The 22,999-nt window shown below is 47.0% G+C and overlaps 1 protein-coding gene and 1 long non-coding RNA gene across 2 annotated transcripts in view; one reads left to right on the top strand and one right to left on the bottom strand.

Moving 5' to 3' along the window:
- The window catches only part of TRPC7 (transient receptor potential cation channel subfamily C member 7), a gene marked incomplete at its 5' end in the record, with an annotated part of 128,309 nt that overhangs the window by 54,621 nt on the left and 50,689 nt on the right, over positions 1 to 22,999 (top strand). Inside the window, 1 exon segment of the mRNA NM_001145753.1 lies at positions 17,321 to 17,485. Coding sequence (NP_001139225.1) covers positions 17,321 to 17,485 — 165 coding nt within the window.
- The window catches only part of LOC110259491, a 50,239-nt gene that overhangs the window by 11,378 nt on the left and 15,862 nt on the right, over positions 1 to 22,999 (bottom strand). The gene's annotated exons all lie outside the window — the stretch shown is intronic.

Raw genomic sequence — 22,999 nt, 5'->3', positions numbered from 1 at the left:
TTCTGTTGGGATTATTATTTTACCATATTACTAAAATTTCACATATAATATTATACATGTATCTATATGCAATTTTAAGCATGGAATTAGTGAAAAAACAAGTATAACCAGTATGAATCTGCTTCACGATGCTCAGAGATGGGCGATCCCGCATCTTAACTGCTGCTTGGTATAGATGAAACTCTGGCATTGAGAGTGCCTGAGCGGTTCATATCCTGGCTATGTGACCTTGGACAAGTTATTAGCCTCTCTAGGCCTCGATTTCTTCACTGGGAAAAAAAAAAAGTTAAAAATTTTATCTATGTCATAAGATTATTGTGAAGATTAAATTAATACATGAAAATCACTTAGAAAAATGTCTGATATATCATTAACGCTCAATAAATGTTGGCTCTTAATCATTTTGAACTTTTCTAAACCAATATGAAATCTGGCCCAGTGTCTCCTACCCAGGTTGCCAGGAAATCTGCCTCATTCAGTCCAGGGCAGTCTCCTCTGTGTCACACCACAGTCCTAAAGACTCGCCTATTTACCCAAAGGGGGCCCCTGGCCTATGCTCTGCTCCCTGTGCACACCAGACCCTCTAACACACACTGATCACCAACATGTGCCCAAGCTGTGGCTCCAGCTTATTTACTCAGCTGTTTGTTTTTTGCGCACTGAGCACTGTATCCCAGATACTATAGCAGGTGCTGGGAGTACAAAAATAAAAACAAATCAGAAAAGAATCCCTTCCCTCATGGAGCTTCCAGTGAAGCAAGATCTCCAGGTCAGACTAGTACCAGAACTTCCACTGAACTTCCATAAAAAAGTCCTTTACAACTGGTCAACTACCACCCCCCTCCCCCAACCCAGCACTCTGAAATTACTATTTTGGGGTCCTTCAACCTCCAAAGCAGAGAGTTCAAGTGGAATCTGATGTCTACACCCCAGAGAAAACTTCCAAAGCCCATTCCCCTCTCCTGGTCTCAGGAAGCGACTCTCCCCTTCACTGGCCTTTATCCCCAAGAAAGGGTCTTCAAAACTATTCCTAAACCCCCCAGAAACTGTGAATTTCCTCCTGAGCCAGGACCACCTAGCTCATCAGAGCCATCCTGGCCACCTCCTCAGGAGTTAGAAGGAAAAACACCACTCGTTGTTTTGTGATGAGTGTTTAGCCAAGGACACAAGACATGCTCATCTCCCAGGCAGGTTACTCAGACACCCAGCAATGCAGAGGGGCTCGGGGGGAAGGCATTTGTAGTTCGGCAGGCAGTAGGCAGCACCTGGGCTACAGGGCCGTCAGAGGGAAGGAAGACACAGAACAGACTTGTAGGTCTGCCAAGCAAAAAAGACCTTGCTTTTGACTTTTCAAAAATTTTTATTTGGAAATAGATTCAAACTTACAGAAACACTGCACAAGTAAGAACAACTCAGAGAAGATAAATATACCTTTCACCCAGATCCCTATTTATAACCTTTTCCCCACTTGCTCTCTCTCCTTCTCTCTTGAGAAAAGAGATTTTTGAGAAAGCCATTGCAGCAGAGTTTAGGAGCCAGGCTTCAGACGGTCAGGAGGCTGCACGGAAGATCAAGAACACAGGTGAAAGCCAGCTGTGATCAGGAGGGAGGCATCCTCCTCAGAGAAGGGAAAGGACCACAGGATGAGCAACAAGGCAGAGGAGAGGTGAGGACGGAGAGGGAGCTCCTGCCCAACAGCTCAGTGTGGCCTGAGACTGAGGCAGAGGGCATGAGAATGATGGTGGATTCTGTAACCTCTCCACCCCCATCGCCCCAGCAGCAAAGAGGGGACATTATCTAGCTAGAAAGAATGGACTCTGCTAATAACTGAGCCTCCTTCAGCTGGACAAGAGGCCAGCTTAGAAAAGCATCACACTTCTTCCCATGTCTATCAGACTTTTGCTAACCTGGTTCTTCCCTACATCACACCCCTCCTCTCTGGGCACTGTGATCCAGCCCACTGGCCTCCTCATTCTCCCTGAAACACACCAAGGCCCTCCTTGACCATCCTGTCCAAAACAGAGCGCTCTCCTCTGTGTACCACTCAGTCCCTCCCTGTCCTTTTAACCAGGTCACCGGGCTTTCCCTCTAGGTCGTCAGAGCTCAGGGGCAGAGTCTTTATTATACGTTCGACGTTACAGTGACTAGAAGCTCTTCTGGTCAGGAAAAGATGTAAGAGGTATTCTGCATCACTCCAGATGGCTTTGTAAATTAAATTAAACCCACAACTGGCCCAGGAACTTTCCCCATCATAATTACATTATTGATCATTAACATTTAAAGAGGTTGCAAAATGAATCCTGGACAGAGCAATAAATTATCCTCGTCTACTGGGCTGGTTCCATGAATCAGGTTGCCCCTGGAGCTTTCTGAGCCTGTCTGGCGATGTCATTTAAGCGATGTTGTTCTGCCCTTTGGTAAACGGGGGCGGGAGTGGGGGCAGGTGCATGTGCACATACAGTCTACACCACAGGCATCTGGCCTAGACATCCAAAAATGACAGTCTATTACACCCTAACTCCCCAGACACTGTGCTTTTCCAGGGCACGTTTGGTCTCTATCTCAGCATGATGCAAGACCCCTTGAGGGGCTCCCATCTCCTCCCGTTCACCCTGAGATACCTGCACCTGTCCTGATCCCCAGGCTTTAAGGCATCCTTAATAACAAGGACGACTACCACTTATTTGGTGCTTAATCTGTCCCCTTCGACATGCCCAGTGTTTTGAGTACTCATTCAGTGTACTGTCACCACTGTCATCCCCTTCTACAGCTGAACAGGTTCAGCTCAGAGGCAAAGTTGAGATTTAAATCAAGATCTAACTCCCTTGCCCAAACTCTTCACAGCTACTTCTCCTCAGCATGCCCTTCCTGGCTCTGTCAGTGTATGGTTATAGCCTTCCTGGCTCAGTTCAAGAACCTCTCCTCCACGAGGCCTTTCCTCACGTCCCTCCACCTCCCCTCTTGGCCTGGGTGCCTCTTCTCTGCTGTTGCATGGCATCCAGGGCTAACCCATGTCATATAACTGACTGAGCTACAATGAAACTGCCTGTTTACCTGTCTGTCTCCCCGACTAGACTTTGAAGGTCATGAGAACAATACTGAGAGACATTATTTCCAACCTTTGTGCTCCTGGCATCTGGTTCAGTAGGTATTTTCTGGAGGGGTGGATGAATGGATGGATGGATGGATGGAAGAACAGATATAAATTTATGTATACAGAGATGTAACCTTAAATATATCACAATTACTTATGAAACCCAGTTTCCACTTCTACAGAATATGAACATGCTGAAAGGGAGATCTGCCATAGGATGATTAAAAAAAAAAAGCATTCAGGGAGTTCCCATCGTGGCTCAGCAGAGATGAATCTGACTAGCATCCATGAGGATGCAGGTTTGATCTCTGGCCTTGCTCAGTGGGTTGAGGATCTGGTGTTGCTGTGGGCTGTGGTGTAGGTTGCAGAAATGGCTCAGATCCTGTGTTGCTGTGGCGTTGGTGTAGGCCAGAAGCTACAGCCCTGGGGACCTCCATGTGCTGTGGGTGTGGCCCTAGGAAGACCAAAAAAAAAAAAAAAAACCAGCAAAGTATGACCCAAATTAAAACTCAACCAATTTTCTGTATATATCATGGCTTGGGAGCTGATCCCTGAATGACAAAGAGGACTACTGCCTCTTCAAATACCAAAGAAAAGTGTTGAGGGACTTTGGTGCCTTGGTTACCGAATATGCGCATCTTTCATGTGACATCTAAGAACAGAGAGGCAGCAGTCACCTGCACGACCAGAATGTGCCCTCACCAGAAATAAATGCTACATGTGTCCCAGTGTTTGGGGTGTATGAACTTCCACCTTTCCCAGAGAACTGAAAAGAGCAACTGAGGATGTCCAGACCGGAAGTCTTGGGTGACAGCAGGTCCCTCTACCACCAAGAGAAAAGAAAGCAAGTCCCTCTACCACCAAGAGAAAAGAAAGCAAGTCCATCCACCACCAAAAGAAAAGAAAGCAGGTCCATCCACCACCAAGAGAAAAGAAAGCAAGTCCATCCACCACCAAAGAAAAGAAAGCAGGTCCACCCACCACCAAGAGAAAAGAAAGCAGGTCCACCCACCACCAAGAGAAAAGACAGCAAACCTATACAATTGGATTGTGATCATTGTACAACTACAAATGTAATAAATTCACTGAGTAATAAAAAAAAATTTTTTAAAGAAAAGAAAAGAAAACAAAGCCACACTTACTCATGATCTAACCTAGGTATGTGCCAGGCTCTCTGTCTACGTACCAATGCCCTTTAAAGTATCAGAGGGTAGAAATGACCAGTGGGACGGAGGGACTAGGAGACACCCTTTAAAAGTTCGCTGTGCGCTGGATGGGAAAAATGACGATGTTGTTGGGGAGGGGTGCTCATAACAGACACATCCTGTTGTTTGCAGAAGGTCCAGAACCACTCAAAAAAGAACTGAACACGGTCTGCGTGAAGTTTAACTTTGTTGGTCAAGTCAGTGCTAGGAGATGGAAGAGCATGAAATAAGGTTAATGTTTAAGGGAAGTCCGAGAGAAAATTTCCTAGAAGTGAGGAGAAGTCTGGCCAAGCAAGGCATGAGCATGAGGGATGAACGGGGGTTCTGAGTTAAGCAAATGCTGGTCCCCTCTGCGAGGACCACCCCCCTGGCCTCCCCACAAGCCAAAATGAGCTGTGTCTAGGACGCCAAGAGCACCAGATCAGGATTTAACACCTCTCTCCATCCAGCTTTCAAGAGTCCAACTCACGTAGCCAAACAGCAGTAAATCTAAGTAGGACAAGTCATCCTCCAATTAGGATCCTCAGAAACAGAATCATGCAGGTCAAAACATGAGGAGAAACTGAGGAACAACAGAAGGCATTACTTCACCCGCGGCATCACTTCCAAAGACTCTGGTGGGGTGCGGCTCTCTAGAAAAGATAAGCATGAGAAGAGACAGCCATCTGGGGGCAAAGAGATGGAGACAGGCAGGATGGAGAGCCAGTGGCCATCTCTGCTGAGAAAGGAGATGCCCCACAAGCCAAGCAGGCATCCAAGGTCCTGAGGAATCAGCACCCACCACCACATGGGAGCCCACCAGCCCAGGAGCAGAACTACCAGAGAAAGTCAAGCCCTCAGAGCAGAAGGAGCAGAGGGATAGGACACTCTAGAGGCATGGACCAGCCAGCAGGCTTCAACACAAGCAGAACAAGAGAGTACCCAGAGCAAGGCTACAGAGACCCTGCAGCACTTGTGCCTGTGCACTAGACTAGCTACCAAGGGATAGTTCAAAAAACATTTACTGACAGGTCAACTGACTTGTGTAGGGTGCTTGAAACAAGCAAAAACCACATAGGAGGAGGCAAACACTTAAAAAAAAAAAAAGAAAGAAAGAAAGAAAGAAAGAAAGAAAGAAAGAAAGAAAGAAAGAAAGAAAAAGCCCTGCCATCTAGCCTGAAAGGGCTCCAAATCATCAAAATGTGGGAATGACAAGCTTCCCAAAGACACAGACCGTAACCACCTTGCTCACGGCTGTGTCCTCCAAGCGGGAAGGTGCTTGGTGCACAGTTATCAACTAGCATTGACTATCTGGTGATGGATGCATGCCGGCCTATGAAAGGGGCCAGGTCTGCACTCACCGACTGCCAAGACCCGGGACATCTGGGTCACAAACACGCTGTTTCTAATTCGTGAACCAATTGTTATGCTGTTATTTCAGCATTTATTTCTCGTGTCAAAATACTGGTAATGCTATTTCTATAAGGTAATACTATTTCTATAATACTAATTCTATAAGACTTGAGAATTCAAAACGTTAAAGTTAAAAATGTGACACAAAATCCTAAGCTTGTTTCAAAGATAAACTTGTATATACAAATAAAAGCATCAAGTGAAAATAAAATATGGGTAAAATGTATGCTATCCATACATAAGCAAATTTATAGGAGAGAAATTAATTCGTTTTATTTTAAAATAATTACATAAAACATGCAGTGTGATTTGAAAAAGTAAAGTATATCAAATACATCACTGCTGCGTTATAATGCATATTTCTCTGCAAGAGAAACTTGGAAAATTTGGAATCATAAAAGAGAGGTATAGGTAAACTCCAGATAGCTCCCTCTGACTCGTTGTTCATCTGCAACTGACCTAACATTTTATTCAATAAATGGATAAAATCTTCTGGAAAAATGTATGACTCCCCCACCCCCAATCAGTTACCACTAGCTCCAACAACCTAAGACTATGATTTTTATATTGGTTGTCACCTGCGTTTTACATTTCAAGAAAGAATTTCTAGTCTATCTTTGTCTCCTTTTGTTTAATTAAATATAAATGTTGATTTCCTATATCAGTTTCAATAACTTTGGATGTATATTCTCCTAGTTGATAAAGTCTTTGAACTAGAGTTAGACTTTTTCTTGCGAGAAAAACATTGCTTTTATTCATAATCAAATTTCTTTCTCTACTTAAGAACCATAAAAAATGTACAGATGAATATCTGTGAAAACACTTTTGATTGATTAAAATTTTAATGCATGACATAACTCTTTGGACAAGGCTTAAGATATAAATAATTTATATTTCTGACTTTCATGACAAACAGCATTGTGGCCCTTGAAAATTGATCCATAAACCAAAAACTGGAACTGCATTTTCTGAGCCCTTGAAACCTCGAGTTAGTCATGCTTATGCTCATTTTATAGATGAAGAAACTGAGGCCTGAAATGTTAAGCCCCCTGCCCCTCACTAGTCGGTGGTAAAGCCAAGACGGGCACCCAGAGCCTGTGCATGTTTTACGGCCCCATGAATCACTGCACCTAAGAGACAGTAGTTATGGATCCAATTTGGGAATACCATCTAGTCAGATCTCAGGCTCAGAGAATTTTCTGAAACTACACCTCTTCCTAGTACAAGGTCAGTATCAGTTGGGACTTGGCGGGAAGTCAGGGATCCTAAATAGATCCTTCAGCAAAGCAGGGATTTGGCTGGAGTCTGTACTTTTCAGGGCTGAGAATCTGGGCTCAGGTGGCCTCCACGTTAACCTGGTTCCTGGCACGGCGGTGAGCAGGCAATTGAGCCACTGCTGAATCAACTGCTGCTACAATCTGTGTGCAGGAGAGAGGGCCTAGCATTTCATCTTTAGCATGATGACTCATTCCTTTTAGGAAGATGAAGTTGTCGAGGAAACTGACTTTGAGCTCTTTCCCTAGCACATTCCTGATTTTTATCTCCACTGGGACTCAGCTGGCCCACAGGCAACTTGGATCACGAGAGCCCCTGGCCTGTGTGGGCTTGGAGAAATCATTATGGTTCCTCTTGCTTTGACATGTCTGCCTGATTCAAAAATCTACCTTGCGGAAATACAGGTTAAGAGTTCAAAACATTATCTTTGGCTTCAAGTACAGCCCCTGTTACAATCACACAAGTTGCTTAATTTCTATGCATCTCATGCTTCCATATTTAAAATAGGGAAATAACAATATCAATTTCAGTGAATTGATGAGGTTTAAAATATAGTTACTGTTAACCACAAAGCCTGACACATAAGAGAAAATCAATAAACATTAGCTATTCCTTATAATGACAATAATAATTACTATTATTATTAAGTAAATATTTTCTAGATCAATGGCAGTTTGAAGTGGTAATGGCATACACAGAAATTCAACAGTCCTCATCCAATCCAAAAGAGAATCCTCAAGCCCTATTTTAGCCCCCCATTTCCATCATCTCCTGCAAAAAAAGAGCCAAGTTTAGTATTTTCAATTGTTATTATAGTACAATGTTCTGTCAATTTCTGATGTACGGCAAAGTGACCCGGTTCAATGCGCGCACACGCACGCACGCACACACACACACACACACACTCTTTTTCTCACATTATCCCCCATCTTGTTACAAACAAAAGTCCAGGACCAGACGGCTTTACAGGCATATTCTACCAAACGTATAAAGAAGAACTTTACCCATCCTTCTTAAACTTTTCCAAAGGGCTGAAGAAGAAGGAATAATCCCAAGACATTCTAAAAAGTCACCATCACCCAAATACCAAAAACCAGACAAAGATACTACCAAAAAAGAAAATTACAGGCCTAGTTTATTTTTTATCATCTCTCCCTGTCTGCCCTCTAGTAAAGATGTGAAGACAGTTAAGTGTTTATCGGACCCTGCGCAAGAGAGGATGATTTATTTAGAAATCATTCTGGCATGATGAGTCACAGAGAAGATGATGGAGCAAATCTTAGAGGCTTCAGAAGAGCATAATTTATTACTCAAGAGATGTTTAACGAGCACCTACTATGTGCACAACATAAGGCTGCACACTCTTGGGGATACAAAGATAGCTGGTTTCCACAAAGAGCTTAAAAACAGCAGAAGAGTTCAGATGTAAACACGATAATAGAGCTATTCACAACCTGACCGTGACCATGACTGTCAAGTGAGTGGGCCAGATAACAAGACCCAGAAGAGTCCAAGATATCTCAGGGGACTAAGGGACTTGGTAGGACTTGAAAGAGAAAGTTGGATGGTGAAAGCTGATTAGGAACTGAACCAGAAGGGAGCAAGATGGAGCTTCCGTGAAACAGGTGTGGGGCGGGGGACTATACAGACCACGTCTGGGACCAGCATATAGAGCAGCTTAGCTGGAGGGGATGACTCAGGAGCAGGAAGAGTTGAAGGTAATCCAAGAAGGTTTTCTAGAAGCTGCTTCCCTTTCTCCTTTGGTTTCAGGCTAGGGCATAGCCCTAAGGGGGTGCAGTGAGTCCCTGCCCAGGTTATGAAGAGTGGCCTCTTTGTGACACTGTGAAAGAGCAGAATCCGTCATCTGCAGCCAGCGAGATGCTCACTCTGAGTCCACAGTGGGACTCTGGCTGTGACAACATAGCCACACTGGAAGCCAAGTCACATCAGCACCCTCTGGGCTCAATGCTGTGGAAGGACTCCTGGAGGGCACTGGACAATAACAGTCAACATTCACCTCCAAGAGGGCCAGCCAAGGTCCACTGCCAATGCACCTGCACCCAGGAACTGGCTCACCCACAGCTCTGAGAGAAGCCCAGAAGCATTTGTCTGGGTGGTCCCTGCACCCCAAAGACTGGATCACTGGCTGGTTCATCAGAAAATCCTTTCCTGGCAAGAGAGATGCTAATGAGTCACAGGTACAGTCCTCAGAGCCTATTGATATAGAAAATTCAAGGTTTGGTCAATTTGAGCTGGAAGAGTTTTCCATGTCCTGATCTCCCTGGAAAACAGGAAGAGAGTTATCTTTGGGAACAACAAGTAAGCTGCTTGACTGAACAGATGCTATCGAATCTCTGTGGGAGCGAAGAGCCTTCAGAAGTGCCCACCTCCTCTTGCTGTCCTCGAGCCTTCCAGAGTGGCTCAATGGGCAGCTGCCTGAAGGTCATGCCCCTCAGCTGTGTCAATAACTGAAAACATGCCTGGGCTGCTGGGCTAGCAGGTGCACAAGTGGGAGAGGAGGCATCAAGTGAGACCTGTCTGCACAGGCATCCACATGAAATCTCCCAGCAATGATGGGAGTGTTTCAAACACCCAGGTGGTCAGCAAGTGGACAATGTTGAAGGTGGTGCTGCGAAAAGGCGAGGAGAGAAAGACAGTGCAGAGGCAACACGTATGAAACAAAGGTCCCAAACTCTGTGTGGGCTGAGTTCCAATCTGTCTGGCTCCTTGGCTCAGTTCTTGGGCACCCGTTCCACATGACAGTACGAGTTTTTTTCCTGGTAAGATCTTTAAACTCAAAGCTCAGCTGCCTTTGGGAATGAAAAAAAGTTGTTGTTGCCGTCATCATTGTTTTCCAATCTCCTGGCACTGCTACAGTGAGAGGAAGTTCAGTGAAAACATGAATTCGGTCACTTGTCTGTTCATCATGTCCCCTGGAGAGCAGGCAAACTTTCAGCCTCTTGTACCCACGGGTCTCTTCCAGATGTGGTGACATGGCCAGAAGTGCTGGAACTCGGCCACACCCACAGGCACCACGGAAGGAAGGCTACTCTGGCCCAGTAGGTGGTACCAGGTTTGCAGTATGAACACTGAGAACTTGTAGCTGCACCACTCATCCATTCAGACAACGCTGCCTGAGTACCCGGGCACTGAGCAGCACACTGAGGACCGTAAGAGCCTTCTGGGAAGGGTTTTTCCTCCAGCGGATGATTATACAGGCATATAACTCTGATTAAAGAGAGACACTGCTAATTACTTGAGAGGAGAGAAAGAGATTCAAACCTGAATGAGTAGGGTTCTGTCATGGAAGAGACAGTTACTAAACTGGATAAAACTCCGACATGTGGAGATGAGAAGGAAAGCATTTCAGGTAGCAGAGATACCTTGGCAGAGGCTCAGAGTCGGTCTAGCACGGGACAGGCTCTGAGGACAGCTTTCCTGGAGTTTGGCGAGAGACCAGGGGTGGGAAGGAAAAGAGCAGAAGTTGGACCAGCAGCTGGAAGTCAGGTTTTAGACTCTTCTACTTTCTCCTCCTCCGTTCTGCTCTTTCCCTTCCTTCCAACCCCCTTTATGTGCTTCCCTTCCCCCCAGTGAAAATCCCACCCATCTGTGCCTTCCTCCTTCCAGCCATCCCAACGGCAAATGTGGGATGAGCACAGACCTACAGGAAGTCAGAGAGCACCTCTCCTCCCCAGGAGGATGCAGCCCACTCTGCCACGGGTTGAAAGGAGACACCCAGAACTCAGATTGCAAAACAGCGTGTGCATCTCTGTGGCACATGGGAAATCTGTAGGCTCCAGAGAGACCCTCCTGCTTTGCAGAGAGAACACGCCAGGGACCTGACCCAGGACGCAGGCGATTTCGGTTGGGAGAGGTGGTGTAAGAAAGTGGTTAAGAACGTCCACCTTGGGGTCAGGTGTGACGTCAGTCATGGTCCTGTCGGCTTTCTACCAGGCCTAACATTAAATGAGAAGATGTTCATGTGCTCAGCACAGGCCCTGATCCATGAATGCTCAACAGTGTTTGCTTTTTACTGCTGTACTTACGACAGAGAACTGAGACCAGGAAGGGCTGGCCCAAGCCAACCCAATCAAGAGAATTCCAGAGGGAACGTACACGTACACGTAAAAAGACCTCTGGCTTTGGCATCAGGCAGACCTACGCCGGGACCCTGACCGCCCCATTCTCTAGCTGTGGGCTGTGAACACCTTGAACTGTTCCAGCCTCAGCTTCCTCAAGTGCCAGATGGGGATGATAACATATCCTCACTTGTATATGAAGATGGAAATAATACATCCATTTTTGGAGGGTTTACAGTGAAAATTACAGATAATGTCACCAAATTTCTCAAACACTCAAGCTGTGACTTTAAAACATTTTACATAGTGCCCACATTTAGAGGCTCCTTGAAAAAGGTATGACTTTTGGGGTCCCCACCCAAAGCTCCAAGCCCCACAGCTTTCTCTTCCCACTCTCCACCACCATCTACCCAGAGCCATCGTGGATTAGGGTGGCCCCTCGGGAGCTGCATGGCTAAACAAACAGCCTCAGTGAGCATGGTGACAGTGTTGTTTCCATGAGTAGGCCCCCTTGATTTAAGATTTAGTAAAACAATGGCAATTTTTACTGTCTTTGTTATTGTAATCAAGCATACTAAATTCTTCAGAAATGTTTAACTCTAAGAACACCATGGCCATTCAATACTCTCTGCTCATTGATAAATTCAACTAAGGACAGAGCACAGAGAATTATTTGAAGCCCTGGAGAGGTAGCACAAGGGTGAGCTGGAATAGCAGCAGCAGTAATGCCAATGTCTGCCTTAAATCCTTAACACCAGACCAGGTACTGAGCAGCCAACACACAAGTTCAGAGAAGTAAAGTTGCTTGCCCAAGGTCACACACCTGGGATTTGCACCTGGATGGTCCAGCCTCGGAGCATGTGCATGTAACCACTCTGCTAACCGCTTGCACAGAGAAGAACAGTCGGAAGGTTATTGATGTAGGCAAAGCGACTCGCTGTGCCAAGGATGTGCGGCCCTCAGCAGCGGGTCTCACAGGGAGGGGGCAGCAGGAGAAAGCACAGTGATGGGACCATCATCCAGTGTTCATTCATCTGGGGAGGGCCGACTCCGGAGCTGGCGGGGTGTTACGGCTAAGCCTCATTCCACTCCCAGAGTCACAGAGCTAAGAGCCCCGCGAGCGGACGAGGACTACAACCTGTGCTTCCAGTGCAGGGCTCGGTGCCTGGTCAGAGGGGGGCACTGAGGAAACGGTGGTTAAACGAATGAAAGAACAAATCAACAAACTAGTCAACCACAGGCATTTCTATGTCTCTGCTTCCCTCCTCAACGTCCACGACTTGAGAGCTTTGCCAAGACAAAACGGCAGGCAAGACCACTGGCACCTCTGAAGCCCAGCCTACGAGATGCTCCGAATAGGAAAGGGCACCAGAGAATTATTCTAATTCAGGATGACTGCCCACACTAAGAAAATCCACCTGAGAACTGGTACAGTGTCTGTCTCTTTCTGCCTATCTGGACAGTTTGGGGGGGCGGGTTCCCATTAGGAAAAGCTGGCGATGAGCTTCATGGAAAATCCTGGCCATGGTCGCAGCAGCTTTGGATAGTTTATCTACATAAAATAAGGTCATTTTCTCCATCAGCACTGGATTTCACGCATTTTTTCCCAGCTAAGTTACTCTTCAGCTTATCAAATCAAGCATTGCCACATCTCATTATTGTGTAAACGAGGCCTATGGTCAGAGAGGGAAATCTGTGCTTCAGGGATACGGAAATCACACAGCCTCAGAGCCTCTGAGCTCCGATGCAGCCCTCCTCCCCTCCTGCCGCAAAGGGCAACATACAGGATTGAAGAGGTTTTACGGTGGAGGAGAGCAGGGCTGTTAAGGAGAGAGAAGTACTGCTGCAGGTTCCTCACTGACGGGGCGCTCCAGAGAGGAAGGGAGGGTCAGCGTGCAGGTCGTCAGACGAGAGGGTGACCCTAACTGTCCTCGCAGAAACCAGTCCATCGTCGGCCAACTGCCCGGAAAAACCAAGCTGCACTGTCACTGGAGGATGAGGAGGGAGGGACTGGGGACTCGCCCACCTGTCACCCACCTGTTAGGCAGTATGAACCTTTCCGAAGGCCCCGGCCCTTCAAGAAACTCTGCTGAAACAACGTGGAGGTCAGAATAACGGTACAGGAGGGTGGAGAAGTTCCACAGGGAGCGGCGAGGAGGGCAGAGCAACAAGAAGAAGAGGGAGAAGTAAAAATGGGGAACGAAAGAAGGGTCCCAGGCTTATTTTCATTTATCAAATGCTCATACAACACTTACTATTCACCAGGTACTGTCCTGAACACTTTATAAACACTCACTCACTTAATTCTCATTCTTAGCCTCCTTTTACAGAAAAAGCGTGGAAAGAGTCAATGACCTAAGAGCACAGGGCCTGCGTATGGCAGCGCCAGGACTTAAGCAGCCTTGCACCAGTCCACACACGTAAACACCCCCCATCAGGAGAGTCGCAGTCTGATGTCATGTGAATACATGGCCCCAAAGCCCAGGAAACAGCCCTCAACAGTTAGTTAAGGAAGGTTGATGGCTCTTTAACAACAATCTATTTGTAAAATACCAGATACTTCCTGTGAATGGATAACAAAGCAGGGGAAAGAGTGAAAGAGAAAATTTCCTTTGAGCTATAAAAGAAACACAGCAGCTCATGGATCAAGTAAAAGCAATGTAAGAATGAAGATTTGGCCAATATTCCCCAAAGGTCTCATATGCCAGCATTATAGTCTCATTAGGTCACCAGGGGCTGGGAGAAACAGGAAGTTTGGGTGAGATTTTCACAGAAAACTAGCCTTAGGTACAAATGTTGTTACACTAAATATGAAGGCTGGTCAAACATGTCACCAGAATAACCGGCTTGAGAGGGAGTCAAGAACCAGCAGCCACATGAACGCTGGTCCCTCCTGACCCTCAGGTCCTGCTTCCCAGCCTCCTTTTCCCTTAGAGGGAACTCTACCTCACAGCTCCCTCCTGGCTCTCCTGGCGAAGGAACGTCTTGGCACCCCACCCCAACCCGCTTCTCTGGAAGAGTCCAGCCCACGTGTGGGTATGGTGTGATGCGTATTTTCCGGAGCGGCCGCTCAGCTCCACGAAGCCCACCTTAACAGAGCCTCAGCTCCAGGCCCTTCCTCTCTAGGAAGAGTGTGAATCACGTCGCTGGGAAAACGGAGGTGATCACACCAGCGCTTCCCTTAAAGCTCCTCATAAACGCTTCCCTACCGGGCTCTCAGTCCAGAGCGCCTCAGGGGCACGAAGGGCCTGGGCAAACCTCCTGGGGTGAGCCTTCCTTCCATCACTCCATCCTTTCCTGAGCCAGACGTTAAAGAACGAAGGCCCGAGACAACACGGATGGACAGAATGGAAATTCTAGTCTATCCAGCTGTGGGCTCTTCTGCCTCTGTGCCTCTCTGACCTTGCCTTTGAAAAGCCTTCCCCTGCTCCCTCCCCCAGGAGTTCTTCCTGCCTTTGTCCCCTGGCCTGTCCTCTGTTCCATTCCAGTTAGGGTGTTCTTTGAGTCTGGATGGTGGGCCTCCTGCTACTCTCATCTTCCTGGGGTCAAGAATGATGTTTCTCTGTTTCAAAAGCATAGTGGGAAAAAAAAATCCTTTGATGCACATTGAACCATATGTCATGAAGGTGACTTCAAAGACCTGCTCCAGATATAGAAAAGTACCCATATAAAGATAAATAATTTGGGCTTCAGCTATCAGCTGCTGTCAGCTTTATGGCAGACATTATATTACAAAGTTTGTCTACAAATAAATAGCTAGGTTGCTTTATTGTGGACGAAGAAATGCCGAAGTGGAAATTAATAAAGGAGGACAGAGGAAATTAATAATCAGAGGAGGACAGAGTCTTGAGAAAGAGCTCCTTAGTTCAGCTGGGACCGGTGTCCTCCCCTGAGGCAAGTAAAGGTGGGTCGGAATGGTTCCCACTGTGTCCTCTCTCACAATTTCTTCCCCCTCCTGCTCTGCTGCCTGATCTGTTGGGCCAATTTGTCTGCAGGAGGCAGCAGAAGCAGCATGGGTGGGTTCTCCCTAGACAAACACAAAGAGGCCAGTGGTGGGGACCAGGGCGGGAGTCCTTCCAGAGTAGCTACAGTGCCCAGAGCCCTAGGCTGAGCTTAGTGGTCTTTCTGCTACTTCACGGGCCTCAGTCTCACCTTCTAATCGGACTGTGAGTTTCCAAGAGCAGGGCTGTCTCAGTACCCAGAGGTGCTAACTGTTGAAAAATAAAACTGACTGCCCCCCACACTCACAAGGTGACCCACTATGGGACCATGGCATGCCCAGGCCCTGAGATGACTGCCCCCCACACCCACAAGGCGGCCCACTATGGGACCATGGCATGACTCTGAGAATTACTCAAAGACCTACAGGGCATTGTGCTGTTTGCTCCACTTTGTTGTGAGCAGAAAGAGCACAGGAAAGCCTGTTCCCTGATGGCCTGGGTTCCTACCCAAGTTGAGGAGAATCTGTTGCTCTTGTTCTTGAGGGAAAAACTGCAATGAATCCAATAAGCTACCTCCCTGCAAAAGTCTCATTTGTGGCTAATGACTGAGTGGCACTGTCACCAGGGGCTGCTGCAGGGCCAAACAGAGCTCTGAGCGCATCCTCACAAATCGCTTGGCTGCTACTGTGAGTTCCCAGAAACTCGAAATAAGATGTTGCCATCTGCATGGAGAATTTTTCCGAACAGCTCTATTTATATTGTTCCTATGATGAAGAGGGATGTTCTGCATTTCCCAGAAATTGTTGTATATGTCCTCTTACTACCCAAGGAGGCAAGGGGGGCAACCGGGACATTACGGTCCAGGAGAAAAGTCGGTCTCTCTGAAGAATGCCCCTTCTCTCTGTGCTGCTCCATGGGCCCCAGCTCCTCTGGCACACGGCTATCCCGACAGGGCCAAAGAGCAGGGCTGCCAAGAGCAAGTAATGGCTTCCCTTTGTCACAGGGAGGACATAAGCTAGGGAATGTAATCTTCTCAAGGGGAAACTTTATTCCCATAAATTTTACTTGCATGTTGCCTATCACCAGTTTCCACTGGTGAAGACTCAAAATCAATGAAACAAATGGCCAAGTAGCACTAAATATTTGCAGAAAAAGGATGTTTGGTTGCAGCAGCTCAAGTCAACTTGCTGAATTCAGCAGAAAAAGGAAGATGCTGTCTATGAATCGAGGGGTATTTCATGGGCTGGGTGCGCAGAGTGGAGGCTGGGCCTCAGAGAGGGTGGGACACTATCTGAGCCTTCCATACAACTTCATCCTTCTGTCTCTCTTTTTCTCTGGCTTGTTTGGCTACTTAGTCCACACAGCGGAAGACAGCTGCCCGGATATCCCAACATTACAGGTTCAACCCTCAGTGAATACACTGCCTCTCTCCACCACAGTCTCAAACAGCCAGCTGAGAAAACTAATGGACCCAGTGTAAGTCTGGGTTGCACCTCGAGAGAGGGAAAATCCGCAAAACAAAATGTCCACAAAAGGCCGGTCTTGCTGCCTGGCATTAGGACCAGGCAGCTCCAAGAGAGGGAGGTGGCAGTGAGGACCCAGCGCACGGGGGATGCAACGCGTCAGTGCTCCCACGTGTACAGAAAGCAGCACGAACTCGGGACAAGTCCCAGTGAAATCCCGGGGCGGGGGGAATCCTGGAGTTTTAATACGTCCTCTGGAAACACTGCAAGAACTGTTTCTTAGACAGCACAGGAAAAGCGAGAGGAACCTTCTTTCTATAATGTCTTGTTTAGTCCTGCAAGACAATGTGACAGGCTCTGCTTTGCAGATGACAATACTGAGGCTCGGAGAGGTTAAGCAGTTGTCTCAAGGCCACCTGGCTAGTAAATGGTAGAGTAAAATTCAAACCTGGGTGGGACTCAAAACCCCATTCATGGTGCCCATCCATTCCAACACGTCAAAACCCACATGAACTCTGCCCAGAGATAAGTCGCCTTGGAGTAGAGACCAACACTGACCCCGAAGGTGGCTGCAGTTTTCTGTGCCTGAGACTTCTCAGGCCCTCCGTGTGCCACGTTCTGAGGCAGCCAGTCCTGAGAGGGGCCAGTTGTGCAGCCACAGCACAAAGACCCCCAGCACACCCAAGTCCGAAGGGCCCAGCAGGTACCTGACGTAGCTGCTCCTGATCTAACACCCAGGCTGGCCCCCCACCCCCCGACCCCCGGGAAAACACGTTAGACTCAAGCTAATCGCAGTTCATATGCTATTCAAGTGCTACCGATGCCATTTTCCTGTTTGCGTTTTGTTTTTGTTTTTGTTTTGTTTTTACAGTTCGTTGCTCATCCTAACTGTCAGCAGCAATTGCTTACCATGTGGTATGAAAATCTCTCAGGCTTACGTCAACAGTCTATCGCTGTGAAATTCCTGGCTGTCTTTGGAGTCTCCCTAGGCCTCCCTTTTCTCGCCGTAGCCTATTGGATTGCTCCGTGCAGCAAGGTACAGACTGCTTAAGGTGCATGTCGTTGCGGTGACTTCTTCTCTCCACTTAGCATAACCTCAAGTCCGTCTTGTCCAAACATGCAGCTGATCATGTTCCACATTTCAAGCAAAGAGCCCTTGTATCTCAGCAGAAGTAGAAAACCATTTGAGAGGGGAAATGCTAAGATTTACTTTCTAAAATCATTTTCTTAAAAGACAGAGGAGTGATAAAATGGACGATTTCACGCACCTAAGGTATAATCTTGTCAATGACAGAACCGAGGCGGAATGAAAGCATGGCTCCTGCTCTAACTGTGCAGGTCCCGAACGGGGCCTCGGAACCCACAGTAGTAGGAATTATAATGATGATAACAGGAAGGGGCCGACATTTATTGAGTACTTTCTTTTTGCTAAGCCCTTTCCGTGGAATAGCTCACTTCACTCCTTCAATCACATTAAGATCCACTCACTTCACAAGTAACTTCAGAAAAGAGAAATAACTAGTAGCTGAGGGCCAAAGGCTTCTCATACGGGGGGCACTGCAGACCCATCTCAACATCTTCCTGGTTTCCTGGCTTCCTTGTCCGGGTTCTGGCCCCACATGAGCAACTAACTAGGTCACTGGAAGAATAAAAGACAAAGGGAATGAGCAGGAGAGCTTGAAAGGTGCAAAGCTGGGTTCTTTCCTCCCTAGAAGGGGGAATGTCTGCTGCCCACCTGTAAGGGGAGCAGAGCCTGTAGGTGCCCAGCTGCCACACCTCCTGCTCCATCCTCCCCACAGCCCAGCCTTCTGACCCAAAGCCACAGAATGTGCCAGCAGTCACTCCAGCTTCGACCAAGAGTTAGTGCCTATAAATCCAAACCATGAAGAAACTCTGAAATGTGTTTCATGGGTTAAGTGGTCATTAAAGTTTTCAAAACTGCATTTAATTTGTGATACATTAAAAAAAGGAATTAAGCTTAGGTCATCAACATTGAGTAGAAGAAATATGACTATAGGGAGATTAGTCCCACATGGAATTTGATCAGCTAATGCAGTTAATGAAAGTGTCATCAGTGAATGGATCCTCTTGTCAACTCCGTCAAGAGAAAACTCATGCCAGGACAAAAATGATGCCACCTAACCAGGCAGGCCATGAACTGAGTGCCTTAGAGTAGGAGGAGTGGCAGAGAAAGAAATCAGGACTCAGAATGGTATTAAAATTAAAAGCCCTCATACTGAACAGTTGTGGTGTTCAATCTTACATACTGAGGATTTTGTTTCTAAGGCAGTCTACCATAACACAGATCTCTCAATCAGAACTCCCCAAATGATATCTACGGTGGTGATGGCAATTTTTTCCATCTTTATCATAAGCTGGAAAAAGCACAGTGAGTGAAAAAAGACTAACCACGTTTAAAACTGGATTAGAGCTGGTCCCTGGTTTCAGGCACATGTTTTCATACTGGAATCATCTCATCTGCAAGTTACATGGCTGCCTTCAGCCAGAGCCCAGATGGAGGGGGGATGCTAGCCTCCACACCCTCTAAGCCCAAGCTCATTCTAGGACATCCAATATTAAAATAAGAGCCAAGCACTGCCAATCCTCACTTTTGCTGCAAAACCTTAAAGTGACAGCTGCCAGAGAACTGGGACTAGCCCACCCCAGCAAACTGGTTTCCCTCTGCCCTCCTGGGGAAATGTACCAAAAGAGAGTATATGCCAGCTGCTGACTCAATTTTTTAGACTTTCAGTAAGTCTGAGAAGAAAAATCTTGGTCAATATCATGCAAATGTGATTAAAAAAAAAAAAAAGATGTGTGGAGATGGGAGGAACCCTGGACTTTCTGGGGACTCAGTAAATTCAAGAGACTGATGCCACTATGGACTACAGAATCAGACTTACAGTAGAATATTCTAGAAGAAATGATTGCAGGAAAGTTTGCCCCCATGGCTAGATCTTCCTCTCCTCTGTGCAGATACTTATCTGACTGGCATTTTATGCTCCTGGAATGTCCAGTAAGACAGGAAAAGAGCATTCGAGATGTAAACATGAGCTTGTCATTAAGCTGCTTGTGGTTTCTTTGCACTTTCTTGGCTCCAAGTCTGAGCTCCATGCAGTGGAGGCTGTGTCCATAGCAGAGTGACAAGCATTATTCCATGGCATGTGATAACTTCTGGTGACAATGCTCATTCCAAAGAAAGACTCCCTCATTCAAGAGCTTGTCAAACCTGCTCTTAGGCAGCCAAAGGCCAGATAAAAACAGTCAAGACATTTTTAGTCTTTTCTCTCACCATTTAGAAAGAAATCTTTTCAAGTTTGGCAGGGATATTACATTTCTGGAGATTACAGAGAAGGTGCAGCTTCTGCGTGAAGAAACCAGCCCTCTCTGAAGGCTCCTGATCCCCAGAATACAATGTCCTCTCCAGAAGAGTGGCACAGAGGCAGGGGGAGCTTTGCGAACAAGCTCGTGCCCCTCCACCCAAGGGGTCACCGCCTCTGTATCTGTCCAGTAATTGCATGGAAGAGCCAGTGTCATTCTAGCAATTCACATGCTAATGGTCTTACTGTACCTCCCTAATAGAAATTAAGCCCTGACTCTCTTTGATAAATGTATTCATAGGACCTCCCAGGGTGGCTCAGTGGTAATGAACATGACTAGTACCCATGACGACGCAGGCTTGATCCCTGCCCTCACACAGTGGGTTAAGGATCTGGCCTTACCACGAGCTGTGGTGTAGGTCACAGACACTGCTCGGATCCCGAGTTGCTGTGGCTGTGGTGTAGGCCGACAGCTACAGCTCTGATTTGACCCCGAGCCTGGGAACTTCCATATGCTGCAGGTGTGGCCCTAAAAAGACCAAAACAAAAAAAAAAGTATTCATAAAATGTCACTGCTAAACTTCATCAATCAGCTAATGTCCGTCAGTGTCTAGAAAATTTTGAGATTTCTGTTTCCAGCTTAATGGTGCCTTTACTTCCTAAGAGTTGCAGTCCTAATTTAGGGACTATTAGGGACGCCAAAATTACTTGATTAGCCTGCCAGAATGACCTCATCATTTCCTTCCCACTGATTTTCCAAAGCTGCCAATTATATCTTTACATAGTGTCTGAGGGTCCCTAGAAAAACAGCTGTATAAAGAGATTACAGGTGAAGAGTGTCCACAGCAGTTGAGCTTGCTAACACAGTGAGTGAAGAGGGCAGCCAAGTCACAGACAGGTACACACGGTGGTAACTCAGGTCTGGAGCAAGGGACAGATCTGTCAGCATCAACAAAGAGAAGAGTGAGTTTTTTTATCATTTCCCATCGGGTGAGGTGAGGTGGCCCGCGAGGGGACGCGGAGCTCTTGTCCACGCGGAGGCTCTCAGGCAGATCTTTCCCCGGAGAGCTCTTCATCCTCTATACGAGGGCGCCAAAGGGCTTTCAGGACTGATTGGGTGGTTTTCTATCCTTGGCTTTTCCATTCTAACTCCTCATTTAGACTGTTAAGCATCTGAGAGCTGAAAAAACAGCAATCGTCTTCAAGGGCAGGGGGGCTGGAGCAGAAGTCGGCATCGTGAAAGTCTGGAGGAACCACACAGGTTCTCATTACAAAAGTGCAAGAGGGGAACCTCTGCAGTCCAACTGTCCTTCTGTATGAGTCCCTGGACTCAGGCAGGGAGAGCTGGAAACAGCTTTAGACAGCGACCTGATGTCTGTGTACTATGAAACCTAATAGTCCTGACTGCCAATAATTCTTTCTTGAAGAGTAAAATGCTAGCCATTGCCTCCAACCCCTTCGGCCCCATTCCAAACAAAAGCATCTAGTGAGGAAGGCAGGAGTGACTGCAGCCTTTGAAGGTCCCAGCCTTATCGAGGCTGAAAGGCTTTGAAGCTAAGATCCTCAAACCATGTGGCCCAGGGCCAACAGAGAGGGGACAGTGCCTCCACAGGCCTCTGTGCCCTGCTCATCTGTCTCTAGCAGAGAGCTACTCCAGATTAAAGGAAGCCACCACGTGCAACTTTAAAACCATTGCCAAGGAGGGGAAATCTATGCCAAGAAAGAGAGCATTTTTAACTCTTTTGTTACAAAAGCATCTGTCATCAAATCCAGAGTCCATCACGTGTCATCCTGCTTGGAGAGGATTCAGAAGTGCTAAAAAGCTGATCACTTTCATACGTAGCCCAGTCTGAGCTCTGCAAAATGCTCCATTCCCTACCACAGTGTTTTGCCCGTTTCTGTTCCCGCTAGAAATCAGCAACTTTGAAGGGAAGACCAGCTCATAGCTTTTCTTATGTCCATCACCTTCACTGTCCACATCAATTTGCACAAAGATAGTACCCCCCCCAAAGAGCTGGTAACATACACATATAAGGGCTCTGAATAGGTCTTCCTTGTGAGCCCTTTTCAAGAGTTCGTCGACTCTATTTTAAGTTCCCCTTTAGGGGAATTGCCTGAGGTCCTCCAGTGCCACACCGAGTGTTTCCTCTGTACCAGGAACTGCTCTGCTTTGCACATAGTAAATAATTCACTCCCTACATCAACCCTGTGTAATAAGTACTATTTCACCTCCATCACCCAGATGAAGAAACTGAGAAACAAAGGGATTAAATGCCAGAAACTATGGAGCTGTGATTTTTAACCCTGGCTCCAGGGAGTACCCCTTGTGGTGCAGGGGAAATGACTCCGACTAGAATCCATGAGGATGCGGGTTCGATCCCTGGTCATGTTTGGCGGATCAGGGATCCAGCATTGCCGTGAGCTGTGGTGTAGGTCACAGACACAGCTCAGATCCCGCGTTGCTGTGGCTGTGGTGCAGGCTGGCAGCTGTAGCTCCGATTCAACCCCTAACCTGGGAGCTTCCATGTGCCTCCAGTGTGGCCCTAGAAAGTAAAAATAAATAAATTAACTAATAAACCCTGGCTCCAGAGACCTGACCTCAGCCACTGCACCTTACACATGGACACAGCAGCCCTCCCCAGCCCCACCTCGGTTACGGTTACATCAGCAGCATTACAACCCTCAACGCTAAAGGTAAATAAACATCCTAGCTTCTGAGGAGCTGACCTTGGAATGAATTTGATTCAGATATTTAGCAGGACTTTTCTAGAAGGGAGGAGTCAGAACCACCACATGACTATCTCTCCTCCTTTCTTCTCCTTCCCTAGAAGCCCTACCTTTCCACGGCTCACGGCAACGCCGGATCCTTATCCCACTGAGCAAGACCAGGGACCGAACCCGCAACCTCATGGTTCCTAGTCGGATTCGTTAACCACTGAGTCACGACAGGAACTCCTAGAAGCCCTACCTTTAAAATCCCACTACTACCTAGCACCTCTTCAGCCCCCAGGACCAAAGGTGGAAGCTTATGGTAACGTGAAAACACAACGATCAGAGACACCTAGTGAGCACTTCCCCCGCCCCAAAGAAAGAAGACTCCTAAGCCTTTGGTTAGGGATTTTGAAAACGAATGTTTTAGGGAGCATCTGAGGAATCTGCCATTAATTTAACCAGGATCTTTCAAAAATTTGAGAACCACTCCAGCCTTGCATGTTTCTTTCTGAAATGCT

Source organism: Sus scrofa, chromosome 2 (genome assembly GCF_000003025.6).
Source record: "Sus scrofa isolate TJ Tabasco breed Duroc chromosome 2, Sscrofa11.1, whole genome shotgun sequence".
NCBI classification, from domain to species: domain Eukaryota; kingdom Metazoa; phylum Chordata; class Mammalia; order Artiodactyla; family Suidae; genus Sus; species Sus scrofa.
Note: the sequence above shows the minus strand (reverse complement) of the source record. Positions and strands in the feature narration are given on the sequence as shown.